The sequence below is a fragment of the Aythya marila genome, assembly GCF_965140915.1.
Source record: "Aythya marila genome assembly, chromosome: 11".
Classification (NCBI taxonomy): domain Eukaryota; kingdom Metazoa; phylum Chordata; class Aves; order Anseriformes; family Anatidae; genus Aythya; species Aythya marila.
In genome coordinates this window covers 13,060,397-13,087,305 of record NC_139052.1, presented here as the reverse complement: position 1 = coordinate 13,087,305, position 26,909 = coordinate 13,060,397, and the positions used below count along the sequence as shown (strand labels likewise).

At 42.7% G+C, this 26,909-nt stretch overlaps 2 protein-coding genes across 2 annotated transcripts in view; both read left to right on the top strand.

Annotated features, from left to right (window-relative positions):
- LOC309882134 (cell surface hyaluronidase CEMIP2-like) overlaps positions 1-20,617 on the top strand; it is a 52,809-nt gene extending 32,192 nt beyond the window's left edge. Inside the window, exons 19-24 of the mRNA XM_082768860.1 lie at positions 11,262-11,444; positions 13,458-13,671; positions 14,407-14,508; positions 16,223-16,383; positions 17,666-17,775; positions 20,292-20,617. Coding sequence (XP_082624986.1) covers positions 11,262-11,444; positions 13,458-13,671; positions 14,407-14,508; positions 16,223-16,383; positions 17,666-17,775; positions 20,292-20,491 — 970 coding nt within the window. The 3' untranslated portion in view covers positions 20,492-20,617. The remainder of the gene's footprint in view (positions 1-11,261; positions 11,445-13,457; positions 13,672-14,406; positions 14,509-16,222; positions 16,384-17,665; positions 17,776-20,291) is intronic.
- Positions 1-26,909, top strand: part of CEMIP (cell migration inducing hyaluronidase 1) — a 107,451-nt gene that overhangs the window by 25,690 nt on the left and 54,852 nt on the right. The window lies entirely within an intron of this gene.

The window sequence follows — 26,909 nt, the reverse complement described above, 5'->3', positions numbered from 1 at the left end:
CTACACAATATTTTAAAGCATTAGGCTTTAAAATAGCATTAGCCTACAAAATTGTAGGCTGTGCTGTATTTATTTTCTGTTTTCTTCCATCTCATCTGGTGTTATATAAAAGCAAAGCATAGCTGGTTTATCCTAACTTTTCCCCTTACAATCTGTTTCATTTTGCATAATTTCTTTTACTGTTTTCAGTACTGGTTCAGGACCAGTGTTATTCTTACTTTGGTGAAATCACTTGTCCTTTTTACTGGTACACCTGCTAGGAGAGAGTCCTGTGATCCATTGTGACAGGCATTGCCAAGGTTAGCAGAGATTTGTTGCAAGAGATGAGAACCAAAAGAATACCTGGCCATACCCTTGGGTTCCGCAGTCTCTGTGGCTCCTCAGTTTCCTCATAAAAAGGCAGTACAGGAAGAGGACAGCATTATGCAAATGAGATCTTTCATAACTACATGTAACCCAGCCACGTGGAGGCTTGGATTTGCAAAGCAAGTATTATGTAGTTGACATAAAAGAAGTCGGAGGCATAGAGGATGTGAAGTAGCAGGTACCACTAGTAAACGTGGAGGATTTCGAGGTCCATCCTGTATTATCCACCAAGCCCCACACCCATTCTCTGACCCTCTAGCAGAAGGTCACTGCCATAGTTCCAACTTAGGATAGTTTTGGCAAAGGCTTGAACAATGTTTGGGTCCTCTGAACTTTGAAGCTGATGAAATTTGGGGAAAATACTATCTGCAGTCCAGTTATGAAGCCTCGTGAAAATGTAGCTGAGAAAGGCAATGTTTCTATGCATCACATGCATTTTTGTAAGTGATGTGTAACTGGTCCTCTTTGGATTGAAAGACGTAGATAGCTGTAGGGCCATGACCGAGTCACAGGAGGAGCTGTGGTTGTATGTTTCTGTCACAGAGGAATGATTAGAACTAAATCACTGTTTTCTCCGTTAATATAAGTTTATGCACTTTAAGGGAGAGGAAACCCTTTAGTCAATCATGGACAAGCTGAGGTTTGCAATTATTATCTGTCTTTAAATAATCAGCTATTTCCTCATATAGACCTAAATCTTCTGCCTCTGTATACGGTGATGACCCTATCACTATGCCAGATAGTACTTGCCAAAGCTTTGGCCCCTGGTCTTCAAGTACAGATTCAAATTTGAAGGCAGCACTAGGTGACTGATAAAACTCAGTTTGATGTTCAGCCCTTGTTCAAGCAGCAACAGTTTTAACTTTTACTATTGAAAACCACAATGTGTTTGTGGTTGTCTTTGTCTTGTGTGAAACCAATTAAGTTATCTGAACATGGCAAGGGTTTGTAGACTTTTCTGATCCAGAAACTGTTGGCAAGGTGTGTGTTTTAAAGAACTATAAAAAAGAAATATACTGTAATAAGGGAAAAATATTTTTCCTTTTAAATTTTCATTTCACCACAAGAAAGATATTGAGTTGCTGGAAAGCATTCAGAGAAGAGCAACAAAGCTGGTGAAGGGACTAGAAAACAAGATGTACAAGGACTGGCTGAGGGAGCTGGAGTTGTTTAATCTGGAAAGAAAGAAAAATAAATAAATAAATAAAAAAGAGGAGGCTGAAGGAGACTGAGGAGGGACCTCATTGCTCTCTACACCCACCTGAAAGGAGGTTGCAGTGAGGAGGGTATTGGTCTCTTTTCTCAGGTGATTGGATGCAAGGAAACAGCCTCAAGTTCTTTCAGGGGGAGGTTTAGAATAGATTTTGGTAATAATTTCTTCATGGAAAGGGTGATTAGGCATCGGGACAGGCTGCCTAAGGAAGTGGTGGAGTCACCAGGCCTGGAGGTATGTAAGAAATGTGGACAGTGTTTAGGGACATGGTTTAGCAGTGGACACAGAAATGTTAGGTTGACAGTTGGATTTGATGCTCTAAAAGGTCTTTTCCAACGTACAAGATTCAATGATTTAAAGCATTTTGCTAAGAAATAACTGCGAATGAGATGTGTGACTACTCTGTGTCAGTGCTGTGAGATTTAAAGTTGAGGCAATAGCAATGGTGAAATGTCCAGACTGCAAGTAAAATCATACGCAAAGGGATTCCTCTGAGGTGAAAAACAGGATTTAGGAACTTGAGGGAAAACAAGTTCCTGCTTAAGCAGATCCATGTATGATCTCTATTAAACACTGTATTCCAATCATTTTTGGATTGGAAGAAATCTCAAATTGTGGGGCCCAGAGTAGTGAGAGTTGGAAAATCAGGGAAGGCTTTTACCTGTCTCCAGTGGATTTGTTCTTTTTGTCCTTTTTAAAAAAAATCAAAAATACCAAATAATCTGCCAAAAAAATAGCTCTTAACATGGTTATATCCATGCAAAATATATGTGATGCAAAACAAAAAATGCCTGATGAACTTAAATAGCAATATTCTAGGATTAGTATTTTCAGACATAACTTTAGCAAACAATCAAATTATTTTTAGACTTGTCATTGTAAAATGATGGATAAATATATCCAGGATGCTGCTTTTACAGCTGCCTCATGCTTCTGGAAGGATTTTCTCTGTGCTGGCTAAAGGAAGGTCAGAGGGGAAATAAGGAATTTGACAAGGAGATGTGTACCAGGATTTGCATTTCTTTGGAGGTCAGGCATAGCACTGAAGTTGAATTTTTGTATGATTAACACTTTCACTGCTTCTGAAGCACTGTAGAAAGTCCTCATAAAAGTAATTCTGGTTTAAATGTTTATTAAAAGACTGGAACATCAGGATTCCTCATGTGGGCAGGAGCCAGTTGGGAAGAATTCATAAGGCTCAGCTGCGAGTCTCGTCAGGGGCACTGCCCAGGTGTCTTTGCTCAGTGGAGGAGGACAACTTGCCTTTTTTCTGCTGTGGCACCTGAAGGATTGCTGCAGTGTGTGTGTCTCCTGTGCACTGATTCAAGCCATGTTTAGAGGGTTGTTGTTTTTAAAAGACCTTCCCTCTTTGGTTTCTTCACTTGCATCGAAATATGTAGCTAAACAAAAAACACCGCCGTGTCTCCACGTGCTGCCATCTGTGGCTGTGCAGTGCAAAGTCAAGTGCAAATGGGCTGCTTCATGCACTCAACTTCGCTTCCAATGAGAGCTCTACTTGTCTGTGTTTGTCAGGGGAGCTGTTGAACTAGCTGACTGCTAGGCAGATATCGAGCCTGGGCTGAGACCTGCAGGCTGTGCTTGCAGGCTGCTGGGGAACATAGCTGCTTGAGCATAAATGCATTTTTTTTACTGTAGATAGGGTTGTCTGTCTAGTGGCTGGGAGTTTCCCATGTGAGGACAGGGAAAAGACTGGCTATTGATGCTTCTGGAAAGAGTTAATGCAGGACAAATAACTTTTGAACATTTTAGTAAGTGAACAGAAAGAAAGTACTGTCTAGAATTTGAACTACCAGGCATAAAGTGTTCTCCAGAACCAGTCCAGACCTTCTGAAGGTTGTTTTGATCAAACATGAAGTGTGTGCAAAAGCTCCGTGAACTGAGACCTCAGACCTCTCCTGCACAGGCTTCATCTCTTTGCTGGAACATTGCCCCCTCAGAGCTGTGTCTGAGGTTTCTTCTTTTTGTGTTTCACAGAAAGATAGAACTATCAGTAAAACTGACTTAAGGGCTCAAAATTGCTGTCCAGTTTCTTAATGCCCGCAGAGAGCATCAAGCTTGTTAAGAGAGGAGGGAGAGACTGGTAAGACAGGAGGAGAGACGTTCACTTGAAAGTAAGTGCCTCCTGTCAGGTGCTGAAAACCAGTACAAGGATAGGCACTTCACAGAGTAAGCAAAGTCAGAAACAAAGTCCATCAATTTAATGACATAGGCTTTGTGTGTGTGCAAGTTCTCTAATCACAGAAGAAGCTAAAGCACATACTGTTATCAAAGGCACAGTGCTGTTCAGTAAATCAGTCAGGCTTATTTGTGTTATCAGCAAATCTAAAGATAAGAATTAAATCTCCTCCAAGCCCATATCTGAAGTATAGTGTAGTAAGTTGTGTTGTGGAAGCAGCCTGAAAAGCAGTGGCAATTAGATTAAACATTCCTTGTTTTTTTTTATGACCACAGGCAAATATCTCTATACTTGGTCTGTCGAGGCTTGGTGGGAAGAGTTTTCCTTATTAGGGCTCTCTGCTGTGAGTCAGAGAATTTCAGGGAGATGTAAGCAGGTAGTAGCATAAAGGGGTATTTTTTACAGGCAGGTTGCCACAGTCTTACAAGCAGGGGCTTTCATGTGTACAGTAACTCTGGTTAATGCCAGCACCAGGGAAAAGTTCAGGGCAGCCTTCCCTGGACTTTTCTCATCGGCACCCTCTCAGCTCCACCTGGAGAGGTACAGTGAGGTTTGTAACACTGACATTGTTTGGTGCCTTGTCACAGGAGCTGAATCCTCATGAGAGGTTTTCTAAAGATATTTTTTTTTTTTTTAGCAGTGAAGAGCCAAATTTCTTATCAAGAGCAAACAAAAGAGCAGATGTCCATGTGTGTGCTTGGGCACGTGTCCAGCCTTCCTCATGCTGTGGTATTTGTGCAGGGATGGTGCAGGTGTACTGCTGGATTCCTGCGTTTGCTAGGCTGGAGTTCTGTGCTAGGGCTTGTTGTCATGTTCACAAGCAAATAATCTTAATTATCTGAAAATTCTAGTTGCTGGAATGAGCTGGCTTATGTCTAAATTCTGGATTAAAAACAGCAGGGCCTTCTGATGCTGGGCGATATGAAATCTCTAGAATGCTGTCACCCATCCAAAGGTGGAGATTTCAGTGCAAGCAGACAACTTATATGGACCATGTCTGTACTGAAACTCCAGGGGACTGGTTATATCTGTCTGTTTCAGGGCTGTCTAGGTGGGTGTTTTTGCTATGGCTATTTATTCAACACCATTCTGATTCATACTTTCAGCTACTTGTCATTCTGTGATTAAATTCTTTAGTGGTGATAAGGGTTGGAAGAAAACAAAGATAATGAGACAAAGCTAGAATGTGCTTGTTGCAGACTTGCCCAGTTTATGGGTATTTCCTCAATTGTTCCTTTTTCAAATTAGTTCCGAATGCACTTTTCCTTATGCTTTCCAGATTGATAAATGGACAGGAAGGTGAAATTAGTATTTCAAAGTTTAGCTAACAGTTCAAGGCTGTGACTGCTTCCTTGTTACTTGTATGTATGTGAATGCTGACCTCAATCACCTAGATCTGGATGTAATACAAGTAACACCATCATTATTTCCAATAATAATAAGTAAAGCACTACATGGGTTTCACAGCTTGTCCATCCTGATTACATCTGTAATTCAGAGTTAATCATCCACATGACACAGAAATCAGCACATATAGTTGAATCCCTTCTGTCTATTGAAATCCCTTAAATTACCCGCAGGTCAACAAGTGGATGAAAGCCATGAGATTTTTTATTTTTATTTTTATTTTTTTAAATGGAAAGAAGTTAAAACATCTGCCAGAACACTCCAGTGCAGATTGCACTGCTTCAGTACAGCTGGGCCATGCCAGATGCTGGCATTACCTTGTATGAGTGATCCTAAAGCCTTGTCTTTGCCTCCCTGGCTGCAGCCCTTTTTGCTCTCTGTCCTCCATGGCTTGTGCCCACTGCTTGCAGTGGTCAAGGTTAACAAGGAGACTCTGAGGATACATGTCCTTACTGAGCTGGTCATTTTACTGAATGAATTAGAGCAGTCTGAGCAACCAACCACCCCCCAGTGGCTGTAGCAAATCAGGCTTTTTGGCATTTTGAAGCCTGGCATGTGAAACCTGAAGGTTTTCCTTTGCTTTAAATCTTCTACTGGAACACGAACCACAGCCTGGGGCTTTTCAGGGCCACCAGTTTCTCCAGAGCAGATGTCTGCAAACTAGGTACAGCATCAGGAAAATGCAAAATACACAGTAGTCTATGATACAGTACCTGGGAATGCATTAAAAACAAGATAAATTGAATTGTTTTAGAATTCCTCCAAGAAAGCACATAGAGTGGGAAAAAAGTCAAAGATGACAAGGTGATGTAGTATGGTATTTAAATACAGGAGGTTCTTAGTTTTTTTGCTTAAATACAATTGCCTGTGAGCCAAATGTTGCCTGAGTCAGATATTAGTTTCACTGGCGTCAGTAGGAGCATACCCTCAGGGCAGAAGCCCCGCTATAATGTGCTGAGTTTTGCACAAGCAAAAATCATTCTTTTGCCTAAGTAGACAAATGGGTAATACTCCTCAAAAATTAATTTATATGATGAGATGGTCTATGTTTTTGAATTTTTAATAGCATTTCCTAAATAGCAACATTTAGGAAAGGCATTTGAATCCCAACACACACAACTGTAGCTAGCTAACCACATACCTAACGTGTTACTAGCCCACAGCATGCTGCCTTTCAGAACTGTCTAGCCTTAATAACAAAGTCCTGAAAAAATTTGCTGGACGTTTGCCCAGTAGCAATGTTTGTTGTTATGGGGGTTTGGATGTGTTTAATGGGCTTGAGTCAAAGGCAGAAAATTAAAAAAGAAATCTAGAAAAAGAGGAGTGGGAGCTGCAGGGAGCCAGCAGGAAATGTGAGTTGAAGAAAAAGAGTTTGGACTGGTGGAAGAAGTGAGAACATGGCCCAAGTTCCTTGCAGCCCATTTTTCACTCTTCTCAGTACTCATGAGACGTGTGGGTATTTCTCATTCCTTTTTCCACACCTGTGATGTTGGTGTAGGAGGAGATCGCCTGTCCTGAATGTGGGTTTTCTGCTGAGGAGATTAAGCCAGGTCTGGGCAGGTTGTCATGAAGTTAGGATATATTTTTGGAGAGAAAAAACATCCGTATCATGACTGAGATCAAGGAACACCGACCTCCAGTGATTTGTTCTTGAGATGCATTGGAGGCTGAAAGGTGGCTTTGCTCTTTTTGTCTTTTGAAGTTCAATATTCATCCTGTGAGAGGCAAACTTACAGAAGCAGCACGTGAGGATTTTTGCTTGGTTCCCATAATACTAGCAGGAAAATTTCAAATTCCCCGTTGTCTCAGCTCACATAGATCTGACCAAAGTGTCAGAGGGGTTGTTTTTAAATAGGAGTAATAACAGTTGGGGGAGGCTGACTCACTGGATGAAAGCCTCTTGTTTTTTCAAGCCCAAGGAAAAAGTAAGTAATTTTTAGTTGTACTCTACTGCATTCCCTCATTGGCTTACCCCAGATTTTCATCAGTGAGATCAGGATTTGGACTGCGCACTTCCATGGTCATCGGCTACGTGACACACCATGTCAATAAACATGGTGGAGCTGTTTTTTAGAATAATATTCATCAGCTTAGAGCTTCCTTTACCCAAAATACAGCCAGCAATAATGTCCAGCAAAATCAGCAACCCCATCACTAGACCTTACCCATCTGTCCAGGACTGATACTCCATCAGATATAGTCAAGGGACACATTCACAGTATTGAACAAGTGTTCGTTTGTCCTCTCCCAGGCGGTGAGAGTCCCAGACATGCACTCTTTCAATGTTTACTGCAGCCAAATCTATCTCCAAGTTACATGACTCACTTTACATCCCACCGCTTGCAAAAGTCTCCCCTCCCTTGCCTGCTCAATCACGTTTCTCTGAGTGGCTTTGCCTTTGGGAGTTCGGGGTTTGACTGTGGGGGTTGTTCTGAGGTTGTAGAGGAGGTGTCTACATATGTACATGCAGATCTGTATCTACCATACGTCCAAGAACAGGAAACCTCTTGCCTGTTATTTTGCCTTTCCCTCATACATTTTTTCCTTTTGCTTATCCCAAGAAGCCTGTTCATTGCCAAAACACAGGCATATTTTTTTTAACACTTTGCCTGATGTTTGTGGTCCACCTGAAAGTGTAAGAACTGCAAATGTCAAAACCCTGGTGAAAACAGAATGGCTTCTTGTGTTCATTTCACCCAGCCATTTCCAAAAGGAAATAAACAAATAAACAAGCTAGATACATTCACAAAAATGCATGAAATGCACTCTGGGGATTGTTGAATGACAGTAACGGGGGCAGAAATGCTGGGTTGGATACATGCAGACTCTCAAATACATGCTGATACAGGCAGACTCTCAAATATTTTCCAAGAGGTGTTTGAAACTGTCAGGATCCACAAAATGGTGATGGTGTGCTAGTGCATATTTAGCTTTTCTTCTTTATATGTCTTTTTTTTTTTTTTTTTTGTAGGGGTGTGTGTGTGTTTAAAAACACATAGGAAAATGTTGGCCTGATTAAAAGCAGGAATTAGAAAAATAATGTTCCTTACTTCTAAAATGGTCTTAACTTTGACATTAGATAAGGTTGTGAGTGTGTTTACATAGTTTTGGGGTGAAAACATCTTAAATAGCTCAAGTAGGTTTTCTAGATATGTAAATATAACTTTTGTTTGAACTGATAGTTAATTTCAAAGTCAAACTTTCTGCCTGAGCATATTTTCATTTGTTTCTCTTGCAAGAAACTCTGAAGAATGAAAGTAGAAAGAAATCCTGTGTATTGCTCCATTGGACGGCTTTTTGTATATCACTATTCTGACTTCTGTCCCTCAAGGTTTAAATGAAATTTTCTCTCTGTTGTGTTAGTCTTTATCCATAGGAAAATGTCCTATCCTGAGTGGGCATTTCTTGCTAGTGCAGAATGTGTTCCCAAGTCTCTGGGATGCCTGTGAGGATCCCAGCTGATGTGCAAGGCACTCAGCAGCAGAACGAGGGTCCTACAGGATATTTAGGCTGGTTCAAATTTTTCCGATTCTGCCTGCAAATCTTCACCACAGAGTAGCAGCAAGAAAATATGACAGAATGGCGAGTCTGAAGCAGACAAATAAAGAAGTTGTGGTTTATTGACCATTTCGAAAAAGAAAAAGGCTTCCTGCACTGGAGACTTAGCCAGGAGTGGTCCTCTGCACCAAACGCAGTGGCTGAGGAAGGCACGTGCACATCTGTTTTCCTTTGCAATGTCTCAGACATCTCACGCCTGATTGCCTCTGCTTGCCAGAGGCTGCATTTCTCTTTCAGTTTTGGTAATCTGGAAAAAAGGCATGTCACCCCTATCTGCTGCCCATCTGCAGGGCAGAGTCCTGCAGGCATCCTGCAGCATCGCTGCTGTTCCAGACTTCGCTTTTCTTAGAGGTGGTGGAGCTCTGTTCAGCCACACAGCCAGTTATTTGGGAGGGTTCACAGCAGCTCAAGCTGAAGAAACAAAACTGACACTAAGAACTAAATAGGAAGCTGTTAAAATACCTCTAAAATAGAGAGAAAATAACCACCTTATTCTTTCCTATATTTATATAAAGGATAACTTCTAATGCTTTCCCTTCTCGCATCTCCTCCCAAGCCTTTTCTTGTGGGAATTTTCTTATTTCCATCTCTTCTTTCAGAACCTCCAGGGTAGGTGCTTTTCATTTGAACTTCTCAGTCTTGATATAATTTATTTCAGAGTTTTACTCTGCCTGCTCATGTGTACAATAGGCTCTCATACTCATATCCCTAAAAGTCCTGGTGACTCAAGACAGTCACAGCTGTAGTTTTTTTACATTTTTTTTTTCACCATCCAATTTCCTTTTCTAGTGCCTTTCTTGCCTCCTGGGGAAGTGACAGTTGGCATAACATGGCAGCAAAGCTGGTTCCCAACATCTGAGGGGGATGATGAGGCCATTTTTTGGTGGTGTCTTCAGGGGATGAAATGTGCTAACTCAATGCAAATCACCCTTATAAAACAGCCAAATGTCTTGGGACTCCATCCCAAAAATACTCCACAAGCATGGCTTTGGTGCATTTCTTTCATTTCCTCTAGTCGTAGGCAAAATCATCTGAAAATATATCCATTTTCTAGCCGTCCTATGTTATGACACAGCTGGAGTTGGTTAAAATCTAGAGGGCAGTATCTGGCTTAAGCTGATGGGCCTTTGAATGACTTTGATTTATTATTCTAGAACAGCCTGTCCCCTCTTCAGCCCTGTAGTAGTTTTGCTTTGATTTAATGAGAAAAACAGAAGAAGGCTGAAAAAGTTTTGCTATTATATAGTCCATGCATAATGCAAAGTAGAAGTCTAGGCATGCAGATCCCCCAAATTCTCAAATCAAAGAGATTTTCACTCTATTGCTCTGCAGGCAGGGATGGATGATGGGTCACCTCAGCAGAGCTGTAGGAGAAACTTTGTGTTCCTCAGCTTTGCAGGGCCCTGGAAGGCAGCTGATGAAGGTAGTAACTGTCTGCCATTAAGCCAAATTCATATTTTCACATTTTAAACAGGAATCCAGGTAATTAAATGAATACATTTAAGGCCTTGTTGGTTTTGGTAATATAAGGAAAGCTAACCACAGTAAGGGGTCTGGCACCTGCATGTGGTACCCGGAGCCACTTCAGAGGCTGGAGAGGAAACAAAAATAATTAAGCAAATTGTCTTGGTATTCAGTTTTCCTTTTCAAGTGTAAATGTCTTGTGGCTTTCTGCTTATTTTGGTACAAGTGGATCTTACAGACAGGAAAGGGTGTTGGGTTTTGTGGAAGATTCTCCCCATCAGTATCTGAATTGCACTGCAACTGCATCTTTTGGCTCCGAGTATAAAGGAAAGGTTTATCGTGTGGAGCCAATTTTGGTTTTCATGAGGGTGGTGATGCACATCACAGGATAAAGGAAAGCCATGGGGACAATTTTTTGCAAATGTGTGTGCTGAAATTGTGGTGGACAGGAGTTAAAAGACCTTTCAGCTTTACCCTTGCTTATTCTAAACTGACATTGAAGAAATAGCAAGGGAGAGGGAGATTTTAATGGAAACCATAATACTAAACATTGCTGTAAAGTGGCGGAAGCAGGTCTCTTTAGACTGTGGCTCTGGTTCAAGTCAGAGATTACTTTCTAATTCCTGAATCTGTGCCCCTGGTGAAACGTCTGCTGGATGCCGGTTCCCTCTCCCACAGCAGCTCTGGATGAACTAAAACAATCCCCTGCTGCCTTCAGAGACGCAAGTGGGTATGTGACCGGTTGTACCTCAGCCTTACAGGACAAGGAAGCGAAAATCTCTGAGTTTAAGCCGTCCTGGCACCTGACTCAAAGTCCTCTGAGGTCAATCAGGGTCTCTGGATCAGACCTTGGTAATAAACAGACGTTTTTTCCAGACAAAGGAAAAAGTCTGATTTTCTTTGGCTCTGAGGATTTTTTTTATTATTATTATTTTCTGTTTAAAAGAGAAAGGAAACCTCAAAGGACATTTCTTTGTTTTCCCCTGAAGATTGTGCTCTTGGCTGGAGACCATCTCTCTTGTACTCAAGCCCGTAAGTGCATTTTCTCTCTTTCAGAGGAGACTGGCTGCACATTGCCCTCTGCTACCCCAGGAACACCGTTTTCCACGTGGTGACAGATGTCTACCAGCGACAGACGGGGATGGTACACAGCATAAAGCACTACTTCGCGGCTCCTTCCCGGGCCAGTGCTCTCAACGGGACTGGAGAGAGGCTCTTCTACTTTGATAGAGCATCAGGGTGAGCCCATGACAGACCCCCAGCAAATGGGCAGGATCTCCCTGGGGTCTTCTTCTTTCCAGCCCCACTGCCTCCTTTCCCTTCCTCATAGTTAAACTTCAGTCCCATCCAACTCACATGGTCTTTTCACTGATTTCTTGTCAAAATGAAATGTTTGTGGGCTGTTTATTGAGTTATGGGCTGGTGTGACCTGGCTTAGGTCTACTTCTGTATCACCAAGCAGTGCTTGGCATTGCCATTAAAAAATAGCTTTTTTCTTCCCTGGCCCTAGCTCCTTTGAAGCCTCCCCCCTGCTGCTGCTCAGGTCGATGGAGGTGCGGGACCAGTGTAAATATTTGTAAAAATCCATTGCAGCCTGAAGAGCTATGAAAAGGAGCCCTCCTGTGCCTGCTGCAGCTCCAACACTGAGATAGTTTGGGAAATTTCAACTTCTTTGTATTCCCATGAAGACTTGTAAAATGTTCACACTCAAAAAATTAGAGTTTAGAGGGGGAAAGAAGGAGGAGGGAAAAAAATAGGATAGCACCATAATACATCTTGTATTTTGAAGGTAAGAAGACAGTCCTAGAGATCACACACCATCTTTATGAGAATCTAGATCACCTTTGGTTACAAAAACATGTTATGAAACCATGTTTCTCAGTCAGCTAAAATAGCTGGGGAGGAAAAAAGTGTTTTGTGGTCTAACCATGAGTCCCATGATGCTTCACCTGACTAAGCAGCTACTTCAGAAATCAATCCACAAATGCCAAATTAGAAAAGAGGATGGAGTATGTTTATTCTTTGAACCATAATATATGAGCAATCAAATCCCCAAATGCCTTCCGTTTTAACCAAGCTCCTTGGTGATCACCGGGTCTCTCATGATAGGAATTGTGAAATGAGGGGGATTAACTAGTAAACTACTTTTTTTTTTTTTTTTTTTTTTTTTTGTCTGTGTGTGTGTGTGTCACGGGGGGGGAGAGGGGGGGGAAGGGAGTGTTGACAAAATTCTGTAAACAGGTTGTTTACTACTGAAGAGAAGGGAAAATGCTTACACATGTAGGTCTGTGAGGGCAGAGACATTAGCTGCCAGCAGCCATCTGGACTTGGTACATGCAGACTGATGGACATAACCCACCTAACCCAGCTTCCTTCTAGCAGTATCAGCCTTTTGGTTCTCTGTTTAATTCAGCAGCACTTTTTTTAGCCTCTCAGAGTACAGAAGTTAGGGCACTGGCTTTTTTCTTTTCCTGTTGTTTTTTTTTTTAGACTTCATAATAAGTGGGATGTTTCCCCTTCTTTTTTTAACCCCACGTGCTGGATCCTTGGAGAGGAACCAAGCTTACTCATTCTTTCTTCCAGACAAATAGAAACAAATACTTAGTTTTTTAAAGAAATAGAAAGAAAAAGAAAAGAAAACCTTTAAAGCTCATGCATCATTTTGATCCTGAAGCTGAGCTGAGCTGTTTATATAATTTCCTCTGCCTGAATTTCAGAATGGACACGATTGAAAACATACTTAGAACAGCTAGGAAAAAATGAACTGCAAGGGCCAGAAGATCTGGCTGCCTTGGAGCTTTTGTCATGCATGCCTAGGGCTAAGCTGTGCCTGCAGGCCAAGGCCATGAGATGCGGAGAGCCAAACGGGGAGATGCCAATATTTCCAGGCAAGCCTGCACAATAGCATGAGCACGCTAGCACGATGCCACCACGCCCACCCGGGGCTGGAAGTGGTGCCTGCCCCACGGACGCTTGCCCATTGAAGGAAGCTGTTTTGGGCATATGGGCTGTAAGTGCGGCAGGTCTCATCATGTCAGGACAGGAGTGAAGCGCGACCGGCATCCTTGCAGGACTCATTTTACAAGCACAACTTGTGGGCGTGCTGTATTACACCACTCTAAGACAGAGTTGTTTGGTGTCATTGGGAAATGGGAGGGATAATGCAATTTAACAAGTGCAGACCCTGCCTCTACTCAACCTTTCCTCTAAATACACAGAGGCTCTGACCCCTCTGCTTGCTCTCATTTCCAGGTACCTCTTTGTTCACCTGCAAGCCCACGAAGCTCGGAAAGGCCACAGTTACTGCTCTCAGCAAGGCTGCGAACGTATTAAAATCATGGCGCATATGTACCCAGGGGTGTCCTGGAGCTGCGCCCCAAACCCCTTCCCGCAGAGGCCGGCAGCTCCCCAGCGCCCTGTGTCCCAGCGCCCAGCCAGGCTGTGCAGGGCATGTGGGGCCCCACAGGTACCCAGAGCATCCTCTTTCGTGTTTGGGTAATGCGGCATACATGCATCTGTGTGAGGTTAATGCATTTTAACAGCCCTCAAGGAAAATTCATGGAGAATCGCCACTTGTGTATCTGGTCGGATCATGTCATGTGTGGAAGGGAGGGTTTTACCCTAAATTTCTACAGCTTCTTGTACTATGTTTCAAAGATAGCCTCAAAGAAATTGCCCAACTGGAAGCATGTGGGCGAACAGTCACAGCACTTTTTTTCCTTTTTTTTCTTTCTTTCTTTCAAGCAAGAATAAAAAGATGCTTGAGAGGGCTCAGACTGGATTAGCTTTGAATTCCAATGCACAGCATTGCTGTTGAATTTCAGACTGGGAAGTAACTCTGGTTAATGGGAATAATCAGAAAATTAGAGCCAGGTTTTCTTCTCATTTACTGTCAGTTCACGCCACTGTAAATTCTGTAGAATTGTTTCAGCCTCATACAAATCTGCACTTGATTTTAAAGCCAAGCAAAATATATGAAAATCATATTCAACTTGTTATTCAGTGGCAGAGTGACCATCAGAGGTCCTTTCCAACCAGGGTTACCATGATTCTTTGATAAATGTTGTCTTAACAACAAACACTTACTTGTGAAGCAGGATCATAGTTTGAAAAGAATTCTCTGAGTTTTGCAATCATGTATATGAGCAATAGTACTCGGTGCCATCCAGATTTTAAGGTTCTGTCTCTCATGTAATTGCAGCTTGCTATCACTAGCACACCCTCAGTCAAGTATATAAGAATCCAGATCCAGTCTCTCAGCAAGGCAGACATACAAAGCCACTTGACATCTGCGTTCATTAAGGTATGTGTTTTACTGTATTTGAAATGGTGATTAAACAGGGGAAACTTCTTCTCCAAGGATAGTTATTACGAAATCTTGCTGAGTCTTGGCAGAAGGAAATGGGAAGTTCCCCTGGAAGAGGCAAGTGCATTGTTCTCCCTTACAATTAACTCCATTAAAGTCACTGGGAATTTGTATTCTATTCAGATGAGGATTTGAGCCCTTAGGGGGAGAAAAGGCCTTTTATCACCTCAAAAGAAGAATTAACACCATCACTCTAATATGGAGGAAGCGGGGAGAAAATTACAACAGAAGTCACTGTTTACAAAGGATGTGGGGAAAAACACAAGCTTGTTTTTCTGATTTTCTCTGCTGGCATTGCACTAAAAGTTAAAAATAACTCTATTTTACTACTGAAGGAGTTTGGAACTGTCATGTTATCCCTGCACATGCCTTATATCTCTGCCTGGATGTAGCAGGGTGACTGAAATAATTTTAGCAAGGATACTTTCCCAGGTTTATATGTTACTGAATTATATTAATGCTAAAAAATGCCAAGCAAAGCTGGTAAAGAATCCTTATGGAGTAAGAGCAGCCAAGATTTCTCACCATGTGCTGTGGCTGCATCATCAAAAACTAATTCAACTCATTAGAAAGCAGGGGTTATTGGAGGTAACCTCCTCACCTGCAGTGAATTGCAGAGACCAGTGTATGGACTGCACTCAGAGATGTTGCCTGCAGATGATGGAGTCCCTCATGCATGTGGATACAGTGGTGGCCTGCTCCAGCTCCCATGTAGCCACAGGAGCCCTGGTGGGTCTGGAGCATGCAGTCAAGGCAAGACACACAGCTGGGCTCTTTCTTTGGCCAGAAGCTCTGGTTTAGGTCAGCTTGCAGTTGTGGTTGCTCCCTGCTCTGCATGCATCCAGGCTTAGAACATGTCTATTTTGCTCATACTTCTGTGGAGGCTTAGAAGTATGAGCAAAAGATTTAGTCTGCCTTTGCTCCTCCTCACTCTCCCCTGCCCACCCATGGCCCAGACATTTTTATTTCCCTTACCCTTGACCTATTGCATCTCTGAGAGCCTTTGTCTTTCCAAAAGCAGAGATTGTGGTGCATTTTGAGAGTTGTAACCTGAGGAAGGAGCCCTCACTGTAGGAAGGGAGGGGAGTAAGAGTCACTTGTGCTGCAACTTCCTTGAGGCCCTGGGACAGCTCTACTGAGAAGGAATATTTTGTTTTTGAAATCTTTTTATATTTACATTTCCAGGGGGAAAAAAATGTCCATCTGTCGCTTCTATTCCCCCATCCGCTGTCTCAGCATCTCTCCCGTGTTCCTTGGTCAAATCTGCCTTGCCAAGTGACAGTAATTTCACCCACATGAAAAGAGTCTGTATTAAGACTGAACTAAGCATTTTACTCCCAGGATTCTCTGCTTCCCAAATGTATCTTCTTAATACACAAAAGATGTCGATGATCTCACTTCTCATGTTTTTGGTACCCCACTGGGCTTACCAGTGCTATTCAAACCTAATGGTTTTTTCCTCCTCCTGCTACTGACCAGATATCAGTGATGTCACTTCATCTGCACTAATTACATACTGAAAATTATAGGGTGTAAACATGTGATATTTTCCTTGCTCATAACTCCCTTCTTATGGAAAAGCAGGCTCAGAGTCTGAAGCTCCCCAGTCATTTACTGCCTGCCTCCATAAAACCTACCTTTTTTGTTGCAGATAAATGGTGCAGTGTTCCTGATCAATAGCCCTGGGATATTCTTCGTGGTGCTAGATGCATGTTCAGGAGCAGTTGTGAGTAGGCGGCACTTTGACACAGTTACTGGGGAAAATGCAGCCAATTCAATAACTGATTATGTTCAAACATTTATAAAAGAGAGGTAAGCAAAGTGCTGAGAGCCCAGTTCGTATAGTGACCTGGGGCTGATAGACAAAGAGAGGAAAATGATCTACTTTCAGAACCGAACCTGTGCTCTGAAAACATTTGGCAAAGATTGAATTATGTACAAATCCCAAATATCACCTAGATAATAAGAAAAGCACTGTCTTTCTCACAGGATTGCACAGATTCGAGCAGAAAGAGACAGACTTTCTGGAAAACTGGCAATTCCTTTTAAATTAACAATCCATTTTCGACTTTGAAGTAGATAAGGTCCGTGCAATGACATTTGCAGTCCTGTGTATGTATCCCAATGGCCAACAATTTCCTGGCAGCTGATGATTCAGTTTTCCATTTCTGAAATGGGTTGGTTTCTGTTTACTTTTACTGATTGTTTTTGCCTTCTTTGACAAATGAAAATCATAGGTGTGCCAGATTTTCCAAGACTTTTCTTGGGCAAACCAATGAATAGACCTGCGTGCCTGAGGGCTGTTACCTTGAATGTGTCCTGGCAAAGATCTGGATCATCTCTGTTTGTGTCTGTTCCACATTCCTTGTGGTTTTATGTGTCGCCACATAAACATGGAACAACAGAGATTTATAGATAAATTCTTGGCTGCTGGCAGAAGCAGGTCAAATAACCAGAAAACAGACTTTCAGTCCAAGACATTTCTGAGCAGTTCATGACCAAAGATTTGAACACTCTGGAGTTATTACATCTTTATTTGTGCACATGAGTAAGTACATACATAAAATGTGCATGAAGTGACATATATGCATGTGATGCCTGTACATTTGGTTTGATTTTCTTGTAGGATGTGTATTTTTGCAAGGCTGGGCATTTAGCTAAATGCAACCAGTTGTGCCTGTAATTCATCACAGGTACAATTCACTGAGGGCTGAAAGCACATCTGTGAGGACCAGTCAGGCTGAAGCTTGACTGAAAATCAGACTCAGTTTATAGATGGTTTCAGCATCTCAGGACTGCACAGTAACTGAATTTCTTCTGCAGCTGAGTGTCACTTTCTTAAAAGGGGTGCACTCACAGTCATTTGGGCTTGTTTTGAGTCTGTGTAAGGAACAGGTTTAATTTAGGAACATATTTATACAGAGGGTTTAGCTTATGAAAGCTTACACGTGTTTGAAATCAAGGAGATTTAAGCTTGTTCTTAAAGGTAGGCAAGCTCTCAAGTCCTTTTCTGAATTAGAGCTTAAAGATCTTGCAGATTCTTAGCAATTGTAATGTTTTGCTGTCATGCAGTAATTACTGTCCTTCCTTTCAGATCACTTGTTCTTGTGTGCTCTAGAGATATTGCAGACATGGTGGGGAGCTCTGAAATGTCTATTTTTACAAGGTTAGGTTCTGCAAAGCCTATTGTCTTCCACAAGGAAGGTAAATATATGTATTCTCTTCTACTTCTTTTGCCTGAGAATTACTGACTGGTGTGTCTACTTACCAAAAATATACACATACTCACGTAGTGTTTATCAATGTATTTGCTACTACAAAATATGCCTGTGTAATTTCATAAAAAACCTCTTAGCTCAGGGATGTTGAGAAGTAGGAGAGTTATTCTGGATTTTGACTCTACCTCTCCAGTTTGCTTGCTGCAAATTGAATCCTAAATTGAATCCTTTTTTTTTTTTTTTTTTTTTTCTTCTAAAAACTACAACAAATAATTATTTAATAAAGATTCCATCTCTAAAATTCAACAGCCTTGCAAGGGAAAATAATCACAAACTAAAAGGCTGATGAAAAGAAAGTAGCCTGCAGTGAAATAGGAGCTCTTTATTTTCTTGGATGAAAGAAAGGTGAAATCACCAGGCTTGGAAAGCTCTTACTGCAGTTTTACCTTGAATTACTGTAAGAAATTCATTGGTATCGTTGGTCCAGGGAATCCAAGTAGTTTTGAATAACATATTTTTATAGCTTTAGAGCATTCATTTAGAAATATTGTCACTGCACTTTCAAAGAAACAAAAAAGAAAGGAGGAAAATCATTGCAGAGGAGACTGGCCCAATCCTAATCCCGGGTGATACTCAGCCTCTATTCAGTCCCAAAGTCTGTTCTCTTCATGGTGAGAAAACAGCAAACTTGTGGGCATGTCCTCCCTGCAATGCCTTTGAGCAGCACACTTTTTTGACAGAACAGCTTTCGGTCTGAATTCCCTGTTTTTGATGGAATTTAGGGAACTGCTTGTGGAAACTCAGTGTGCACAAAGCTGCCAGTCACATATTGTCTTTACCATGCTGGGTTTCCTTCTGGAAAACAGGGGGCTGTTGAAGTCCAAGTCTGGACAAACGGTTTGGGTGATAAGGATATTAGGAAAACAGCCAGCTAGCTTGATTCAGATTCCACTTGCAGTCTCTTAAGCAGAGATCAGATGTAGAATTTTTTGTATTTCCAGCTTTATTTTTTTTTTTCCTGCTATTGCTTTACTGAAATTTACATCAATTTCTGGTTCAAGTTTCAAAGCTCATTCCTGTGACTATTCCAGGAGGAGGACAGCATAATCTTTACAGCAGAGACAGCATTTCGCTTTGGTGCCTGTTTGATTCTTGAGAAGCTGTTTTTGCTTTCATCCTTTCAAAAGCAAAAATTTGAGGTTTTCTTTTTTGTTTCTTTGTCCTGGAACTTCATTGCTTCATTCTTTCTTCAAAGCCCTGACTACTTTTGAAAGGAATTTTTTTATTAAAAAGTAATCTTTTTTGTTTGCTTTGTCAAACTTTTTTCCCTGGAACACCTGTGCCTCTCACTTGGGCACAGCTCTGCCAGGTCATTCTGGGAGCTTGGTTCAGCCTCCAGCCCTGACCACTCCTGGAGCACACAAAGGAGCAAGTAGGGCCACCACAGTGCCCCATCCTGGGGACACACCGGTTGGTGGCCATCTCCTTGCCCTACGTCTCCAGTGGGAATGTTGTGCTGTTGTGCTGGTGGCTGGCAGCGGGAGTAAGCTGCTGCTGGCTGATCCCGTGTCACCTCTGTTTTGCTTTTCTGAAGGGCAAGGGTGTTCACCCGCGTGTCTGCCCTGATTTCCAGTCTGGGTAATTATGTTCTGATTCATGAGCTTTCTCCTGCTGATTCAGGTATGTGCACTATTTGACTTCACAGCTCCAAAAGCGATTGCATGCAGGACTGTGTACAGCAGCTGCCGTGGTCCGCTCTGGGGGGCCGTAGTTCAGGGCAGGCTGGAACATTTCTCCCAAATGCATATTGATGCTTCCAGGGATAATGCACAAAAGCAATCCCCTTGACCCCAGCAGGATCAGGATTTAGGGTCTTGTTGCCTGGTTCTGCAAAACCTTATTTAAATTAGAAGTGTTTACAGGAATAGTCTTGATCCAACCATCTGCAAATAGCCTTGGGAGTCTTTGCAATGAAAAGCATAATATAAACACAAGACATTATTATTAAAATCAAAGAACACATAATGCCTTTGTACTTTGTGACAGCAGAGGACAAGAGCAGAACTGACATGGGGAACAGTTTATGCATAACAGGAAGAAAGTGATGTAAACTAATAAAAGAAGGATTCAAAATGCCTAACCATTTTCATGTAGTCAAATATGAAAAAGTACCAATGGTTAAAAATAAAGAGTAAAGCAATATTCCTGTTAACTCACATCTGGGAATATCTCTCAGCTTATTGAAATACCTGTAGAGCTGTGATGCAGTGAGGGTACAGCTTCAGCAAGGCTCATTCCGTCTTTCATCCCTTTTTGCCTCTTAAGCATTCTGTGTTTTCTTTTGTTTGTTTGTTTTGTTTTTGTTTTTGTTTTTGTTTTTTAATCCAAGGAAACAAACAAAAAATAAATAAAAGGCTAAGAAGCTTCTGTGATATCCATGTTGTGCTGCTGACAACTGAATGGATCCACTCAGAGGGTCATGCTCTTGTGTCTGTTTTACAGGGAGTTTTGCTATGCTTGGCTATAAAGGACAAGCGAAGCCCTCCTGGATTAAAGTCCTTAACCATGCTGGTAATCAGAAAGCCGCTTCTCTACAGCATTATGTTCCATTGAAGCTGAAGGAGTATCAATGTTCAGCTAACGCTTTTTCTCAGAACCACTCAGAGCACATCTCTGCAGAGGCTATGGTGCCCCACAATTAGCACCGGTCTTGTAACACCAACCAGGCAAGTCCAGCAGCTGTCACCAAAACCTGCTCTTGTTTTTACGGGATTGTACCGAACCAATGTTGTTCACTTGTATATTTTATAACTAATAAATATAGTTTCATCTTACCTGCTATGGTAGAGTTTTATTTTTCAAACAGTGTCCCACAGGACAGGATAGGAGAAGCCTGTGGGCTGCGCTTCCCAAGGAGAGAAGTGTTTGAACATATCTATGATTTGGGGTCAGATGGTAAGTTTTAAAGGTGAAAATGTGTTCTTCAGTATCATTGGGACTGGAAATGAAACTTGGCATGGAAACTTTAGCAGCATCCAGGGAAACAGATGAACCTTCGGCAGAGGTAGGGAATTCTCCCATCAGTCCTGTTTTCCCTCCATTAATTCCTGCTTTTAAAACAACTAAGCGTCTGTGTTCTATGACATCTTAGGTGAACTCATCAGCATCTGCTTGCATCGATGGGTAAGCACGTGGTGATTTTACAATAATGCCTCCTAATAGACCTGAATATATACAGTTGCAACAAGGAATTATAAATATATTTCTGTCTGTAGCTAATGACTGGTGAAATGATGTTTGCCCAATTGATGTGAACATTTAATTAAAGACCTGCAGGAATAAAACTCAGGATGATGTATATGCTGTGCAGGGCAAAATCTTCCATTCCTCCTTCAGACAATGATTGTATTGACTTTCTGCTCCCATTGAGGACTGAAATACTGGTGGTGTTAGTAGCTAATATTCTTTGGTTGTTCTTCTTGTTTTGTTTATATTACTGCTTTTTGAAGTGAACAAAAAGGAAGAGCTTTGTATGCAAACTGAGAAACAAACTGATGACCTCCCTGTCTACAATATAAGTACAAAGTTAGCCTGAAGTGATGACATACTCATTTTGGTATGAAATGAATGGATGAAATCCATTGCCATAATGATCAGACACTTCAGATCTTTTCTTTACAGAATGGCATGTGTTTTTTTTTCCCAAGCTTTTCTACTAAAATGTACTGATCTTTTCCTCGCTGTGTAGTACATTGGGACCCTTGCATTTCAAGGCTAAACCTTGTGTCATGAGTGCCTCTTTTTTCCTTTGAGTTGCTGACAGCTGTCCACAGGTTATTCAGACAGGTAGGTAAAGGCTTTGTTACTAATGTCCCGTCGTTTCTTTGAAATTCTCAGAAATGGCCAAACAAGTTGCTACAGGACAAGGTCAGCATTTTGTTGGCCAGACTATTGCTCCCTGGTGGGTTAGTCGCTCTGGCATCCGTAAGTCTTAGTGGGAACTGACCTCCCTGGCTGAGACGCTTACCTCCACCACCTCATACCACCTGGGTGAGGGGGAGAGGACACCCAAAGGCTTGTGGGCAGAGGAGGAGGCCGTGGCTCCATCCCCACATCAGGAAGGAGAGGTGGCAGTTGGGTTCAGCCAGAGGAGAGGTCTTGGCTTGCTGGAGAGCATGAAGAAGTTAGTGATGCTGCTCAGGAGAGGGGAGGTAACAGACAGGACATTGCAGGCCTGTGCAGCCCCCACGGGGAGCAGCGGGACAAGAGGCTGAGTGGCTGGCACTGAACCTCCAAGGAGCAATCCAAAGTCCTGAGCTATTAGTATCTAATTGTTATGATTTCTGAGGCCATGCAGGGGAAGAAAAGCAAGATGTTTTTGGCTGTGAGCTTAAGCCCAACATTGGAACAACTACTTACAGAGTGAGCCTTTACTTTTGCAGAGATTTATTTGATAATTCGTGACAGGTCCAGACCCTGGATCCCAATAAAACTTTGCTGAGCTCTAACCCCAGCCTGAGACTAAACAATTGGCAAAGGACAAACCTAGTGGAGGAAGGAGAGGAATGTGCCTAAACTTCTGAAAAATCTCTCTTCCTCCTCCCACCCCAGAATGAGAGCAAATGGCAAATGTCCTGGAGAGGAAGGCGTGGAGTCGTGGTGAGCTGGATGCAAACAGTCAAGTACCACAAAAGCAAAAAGAAAAATATTTACATCCTGATGCAGTTATTTGAATAGTTAAAGCAGCAATCTGAAGAGGTCTCAGAACGCTGTGATCCTCTGAGCTACTGCACACACTTTCCTTACCTTGAGAGGGAAAAAGCTCTTTAAAACCAGGGACGCTCCACAGAGGGTACAGTTCTTCGTTGGACCCTCGGGACATTCAGGACAAAGTTTTCAAAGGCTGCTGCTAACTTGGCATGCACCAGAAGTCTGAGTGTGTGAAGCTGCAGGGTAAGTGCTATGTGGGTGTTATATTTGTGAAGAGCTGCCGTATTCCTCCCCGGGATGTCCAGAGCAGGAATATCTCCACCCACATGCTGGAGTCCATGTGGACTGTGAATGCCCTGTAGCCAATCCAGGCATGTTCAGTACATCTAATGCATTCAGGACACACAGCCATCCTGCTTATTCCCTGAGCATTTCTGCAGTGGATATACTATAGCCCCTTCTGGAAGCATTGGCTTGGTTATCCATCAAGGACTTTCCCAGATAAAGTCAGAGAATCCTGAACCTCAGAAACTGGGATTCAGCCTCCCACCGCCTCGGTGTTTTGAAAATTTCATGTAGTGGACAAGGATTCAGTGAAATGCCGAGCACTTTGAAAGGATGTGAAACTGGTAGTCAGTCAGTTTCTGATAAGTGGAATGTCATGAATTGCAAATGATTCAGTTTTAGGTAAGCCAAAAATCACTTCCTTTCCTTTTAAAGGTCTGTAAGCCAGGGGTGTATGTGTGTGGGAGGGGGGGATTCATTCTGAGGGGGGGGGGAAAAAAAAAAAAAAAAAAAAAAGCATATGTTTAACTCTCTTATTTCTGTCCCAAAATAATTTGCCAATGTTACAACGAATTTGCAGACACTTCACTTGCCTTTAGTTTATTCATTGTAAAAATGCCCTCTAACCCCAGCTCCTTGTTCAGGTGTTCTTAAGAACATCAGGAGGCAAGGAGTTTGCAGTGACATTTATGTATGGAAAATGTGAGCGGAACCTTCTTCCTCACAGGGAAAGACATTGGATAAATTGATAAGAAACTGAGGTTCATTAGGAAAAAAAGTCAGACTTACACTTTTGACTCCAGTATTGATTTTATTGAAAAGTAAGGTCTTTTCCTGCATTTCATCCTCTACTTGCCAGCAAAAACAAACAGCTAATGGCTGGATGGCAGGCACAAGATCAAGATGAAGAGCAGGAGCAGCTTCACAGCTGTGCTGCCCTGGGACTGGGACAGCATTTTCATTAGCTATCCCTTGAAATGTGTTTGTTTATTTGTATAGGGTGTCTGAAGGATTTAGCTGTGCTCACGGCTTGTGTGTGAAGACTCCCCTTGCACAGGAATGTCACTGCAGCAAGATCTGACATGTCCTCAGGTCAGAAAGGCAAACGTGCTCATCAAATCTGTCTTCCCAGCTGGGGTTAAAATGCAAAATTTCCTGAGTGAGGCTGGAGGACAGCCGATGCCGTGTGGTGTCAGCAAGGAGGTAGTGGAGGTGCTAATTAAACAGCTCCTCCTCAGGAATCAGCTTCCAAATTGAAGTTGGCTTCTTTGCATATGAATGAGGAAACACGCAGCAGCTCTTCAGACCTAGCCAACAAGCCACTACAAACCTCAGCATCGGCTTATGTTGCCCTTTTTCTGGTTACAGCAGGCTGAGGGCCCAGCTCTGGCTGCCAGGAGCAGGAGGGAGAGCGTTTGCCCTGCTCGGGACTAAAAGGCACCTTTTCCATTGGAATCCTGTGAGATTTCTCTGGGAATGGCCCCAGCTCCCCGCTTGGGCTGTGGTTGCTCTTGCCAGGCAATGGCAGCAGCTGTCAGGGTGCAGGCAGGTTTCTTGCTCCTGTTTGATGTCTCTTTTTGGACCCCAGGGAGCTGCTGCTTGCCTCCCATCCTTGTTGTGTTTGTAACCGGTGGCTTAATGCTCCTGTCAAACCCTGCTTGACATACCAGAAAGGAGACTCCTCTTCCACAGGTGCTGAAGGCACATCCTCTGAAGTGAATCAAGCCAGTCTTAAAAAGCACCTTAAAATACCCAATATCAGGTGCTTCTTTTTTTTTTTTTTTTTTTTTTTTTTTTTTTAATTCTGGTCATAGGCTCGGCTGGTTGGCCCCAAGTCCTGCAAGGTGCTTAGCCCAGGCAAGAGCCTGTCCGTGCTGCCCTGGAGGGCTCAGTTCTGCCACCCAGGCTTTGGAGTGTCCACAGGACTCCACCATGAAGCCTGGGACAACCCAGCTTCCTAAATGCTTTTCTTTACTGTTTTACCCCCAGGACTGTCTGCTCTGTGCTGCCTCCAGCATTAAATCCTCACGGAGCGCAGTGGATGGGGATTCCTATCTACGCAGCACGCTTTCTAGTACAGTATCATTGCTGACACCTGCAGTAGCAGCCAGCTGGGGACTAATGGTTTCCTGTATCCACTTTTAGCATTGTCTGCCACTATTGTTCACTCTTTGGCAAGATCCAGCAGCTGGGAATCATTTCAGAAAATCTGCCTCACCAGATCCAGGGATATGAGTCCCACTTGCCATTGCCAGGCAGCTTTTAATGGTGAGATGAAAAAGCTTTTCTCACCCAGGAGAGGCATTACAGACAGTGTTTTAGAAACACTGGAGATGATAGACTCAGGAGGATACTTGCCTGGCCCTTGGGCTCTCAGAGTGCCCAAATCTGTGGGGAGATTTGTTGACAGAGTGTGTTACATCAGAGCTGAACTCAGCGACGTGGCGCCTGTTCAAGGAAGATGTAGTGTGATTGCTGTCTTCCCATGTGGCTCGGAGCACTGAGCTAACACAACGGCTCTCTGGCAGGAGGCAGCTGCTCCTGAACCCTCTCCAGCAGGAGACATTAATGGAAAGAGTCGCTATCCCTTCCCTATCCCTTCCTCCTCTTATAGCTAATAGTAAAATCAAGCATATCGCTGTTTGTGCCCAGTATCTGGGGAAGACGCTTAGCTGAGAGCCTTTGAAGGAAAATTCCTGAGATGACTGTCCTCCAACTTTACCGGCACTGGGTTAGTCAGAGCTGAATCAGAGGAGTCAGTGCTAGCAGCAAAAGCACTTCTCCTTGGCCCTCTCAGCTCTCAGCCTTTCCAACCTGAGTGCCAGTTAATACTAACATTGCAATGAACTCGGGCTCATGGAAAGCTGAATCAAACACCCTGCTTCCGCCACAAAATAAGCAGGGTTTTCTTTGAACTGTGGCAGATCAGACACTAGAAAAATATTGGAGCCTCGCACACAACTGATGCCTCCAAAAAAATTACATGAATTTCCAGTGTGTGATTGCTTGTTTTGCTCTCTGCTGATGAGGATGGATGTAATCAGGGAAGCGGTCCCCCAGGAGCAAGCAGGAATATAAAAGCAGAAGCCATTTTGCACAACCTGGTGGTAAGTACCATGCAGTTCATGGCTTTAGAGAAAGCAAAGGCTGCGAGATTTCTTAAACCTACAGTATTTCTTATTTCCTACCAGTTTGCTACAGGTTGCTGTCAAAACAAGACCATAAACTGTGCAGATTATTGCTCTCACCTGGCAGAGACACTCCTCAGAGTTTGCAGGTTTTAGTGATCCAGATCCAAGAAATTTCTTTACCACCTACAAAAGTGATGGGAGAGCAAATGCATGCCATCACTGTCAAAAATTCATCCTGTTATTTATTTATTTATTTATTTATTTATTTATTTATTTATTTATTTCTGTGAATATCATCTGATTGTGTTTTATGACTGATACCTTACCGGTTGGAATCTGGCTTTGTGCAGCTCTAACACACAGCTGTGCCTGCACCGTAGCAAACGCTGCCTGCAATGACCAGCCCGTGGTATTACCAGTTGTTCAGCTTTTCTCTGTCGTTAAAGCAGAATCTAGTGATTGGGTTTGCAGATTACACTGTGTAGTAATGGCTAATAAATCTTGACATTTTCATGGTGACTGCTGTACTTTGGGCACACCACTAATAATGTTCCTTTAAAAGAGCCTTGGCTTATCAAACGTTGATGGTTAATGCTGTTAAAATGTCAGACACGTGCAGCCTGGTTCTGGCACAAATTCCATGGCGACGTTATTGCTCCCCGATAATGTATATCATTCGAAGTTATAGCGTTACTAAGTGCATTCCTCTTTTCTACTGCTCTGTAACAGCATTTCAGCACCTGATAAACTGCACCACGTCTGCGCTGTGACCAGAGCTAATGGCTGTCAAGTATACTACACCAAAACAAGGAAACATTTTCCCCCGGGAATATTTCCTGACAAATCTGGTTCTAATGCTATTTTTAATACAGTCATTGGATTACATGTGGTTTGAACATACCACTGCACCTCGAGCTGTATCACCTCTAGGAAGACTACAGACATGTGTTCTGCATATCTACACTGTGAAATTGGCTCCGGTCTAAACCCTGGT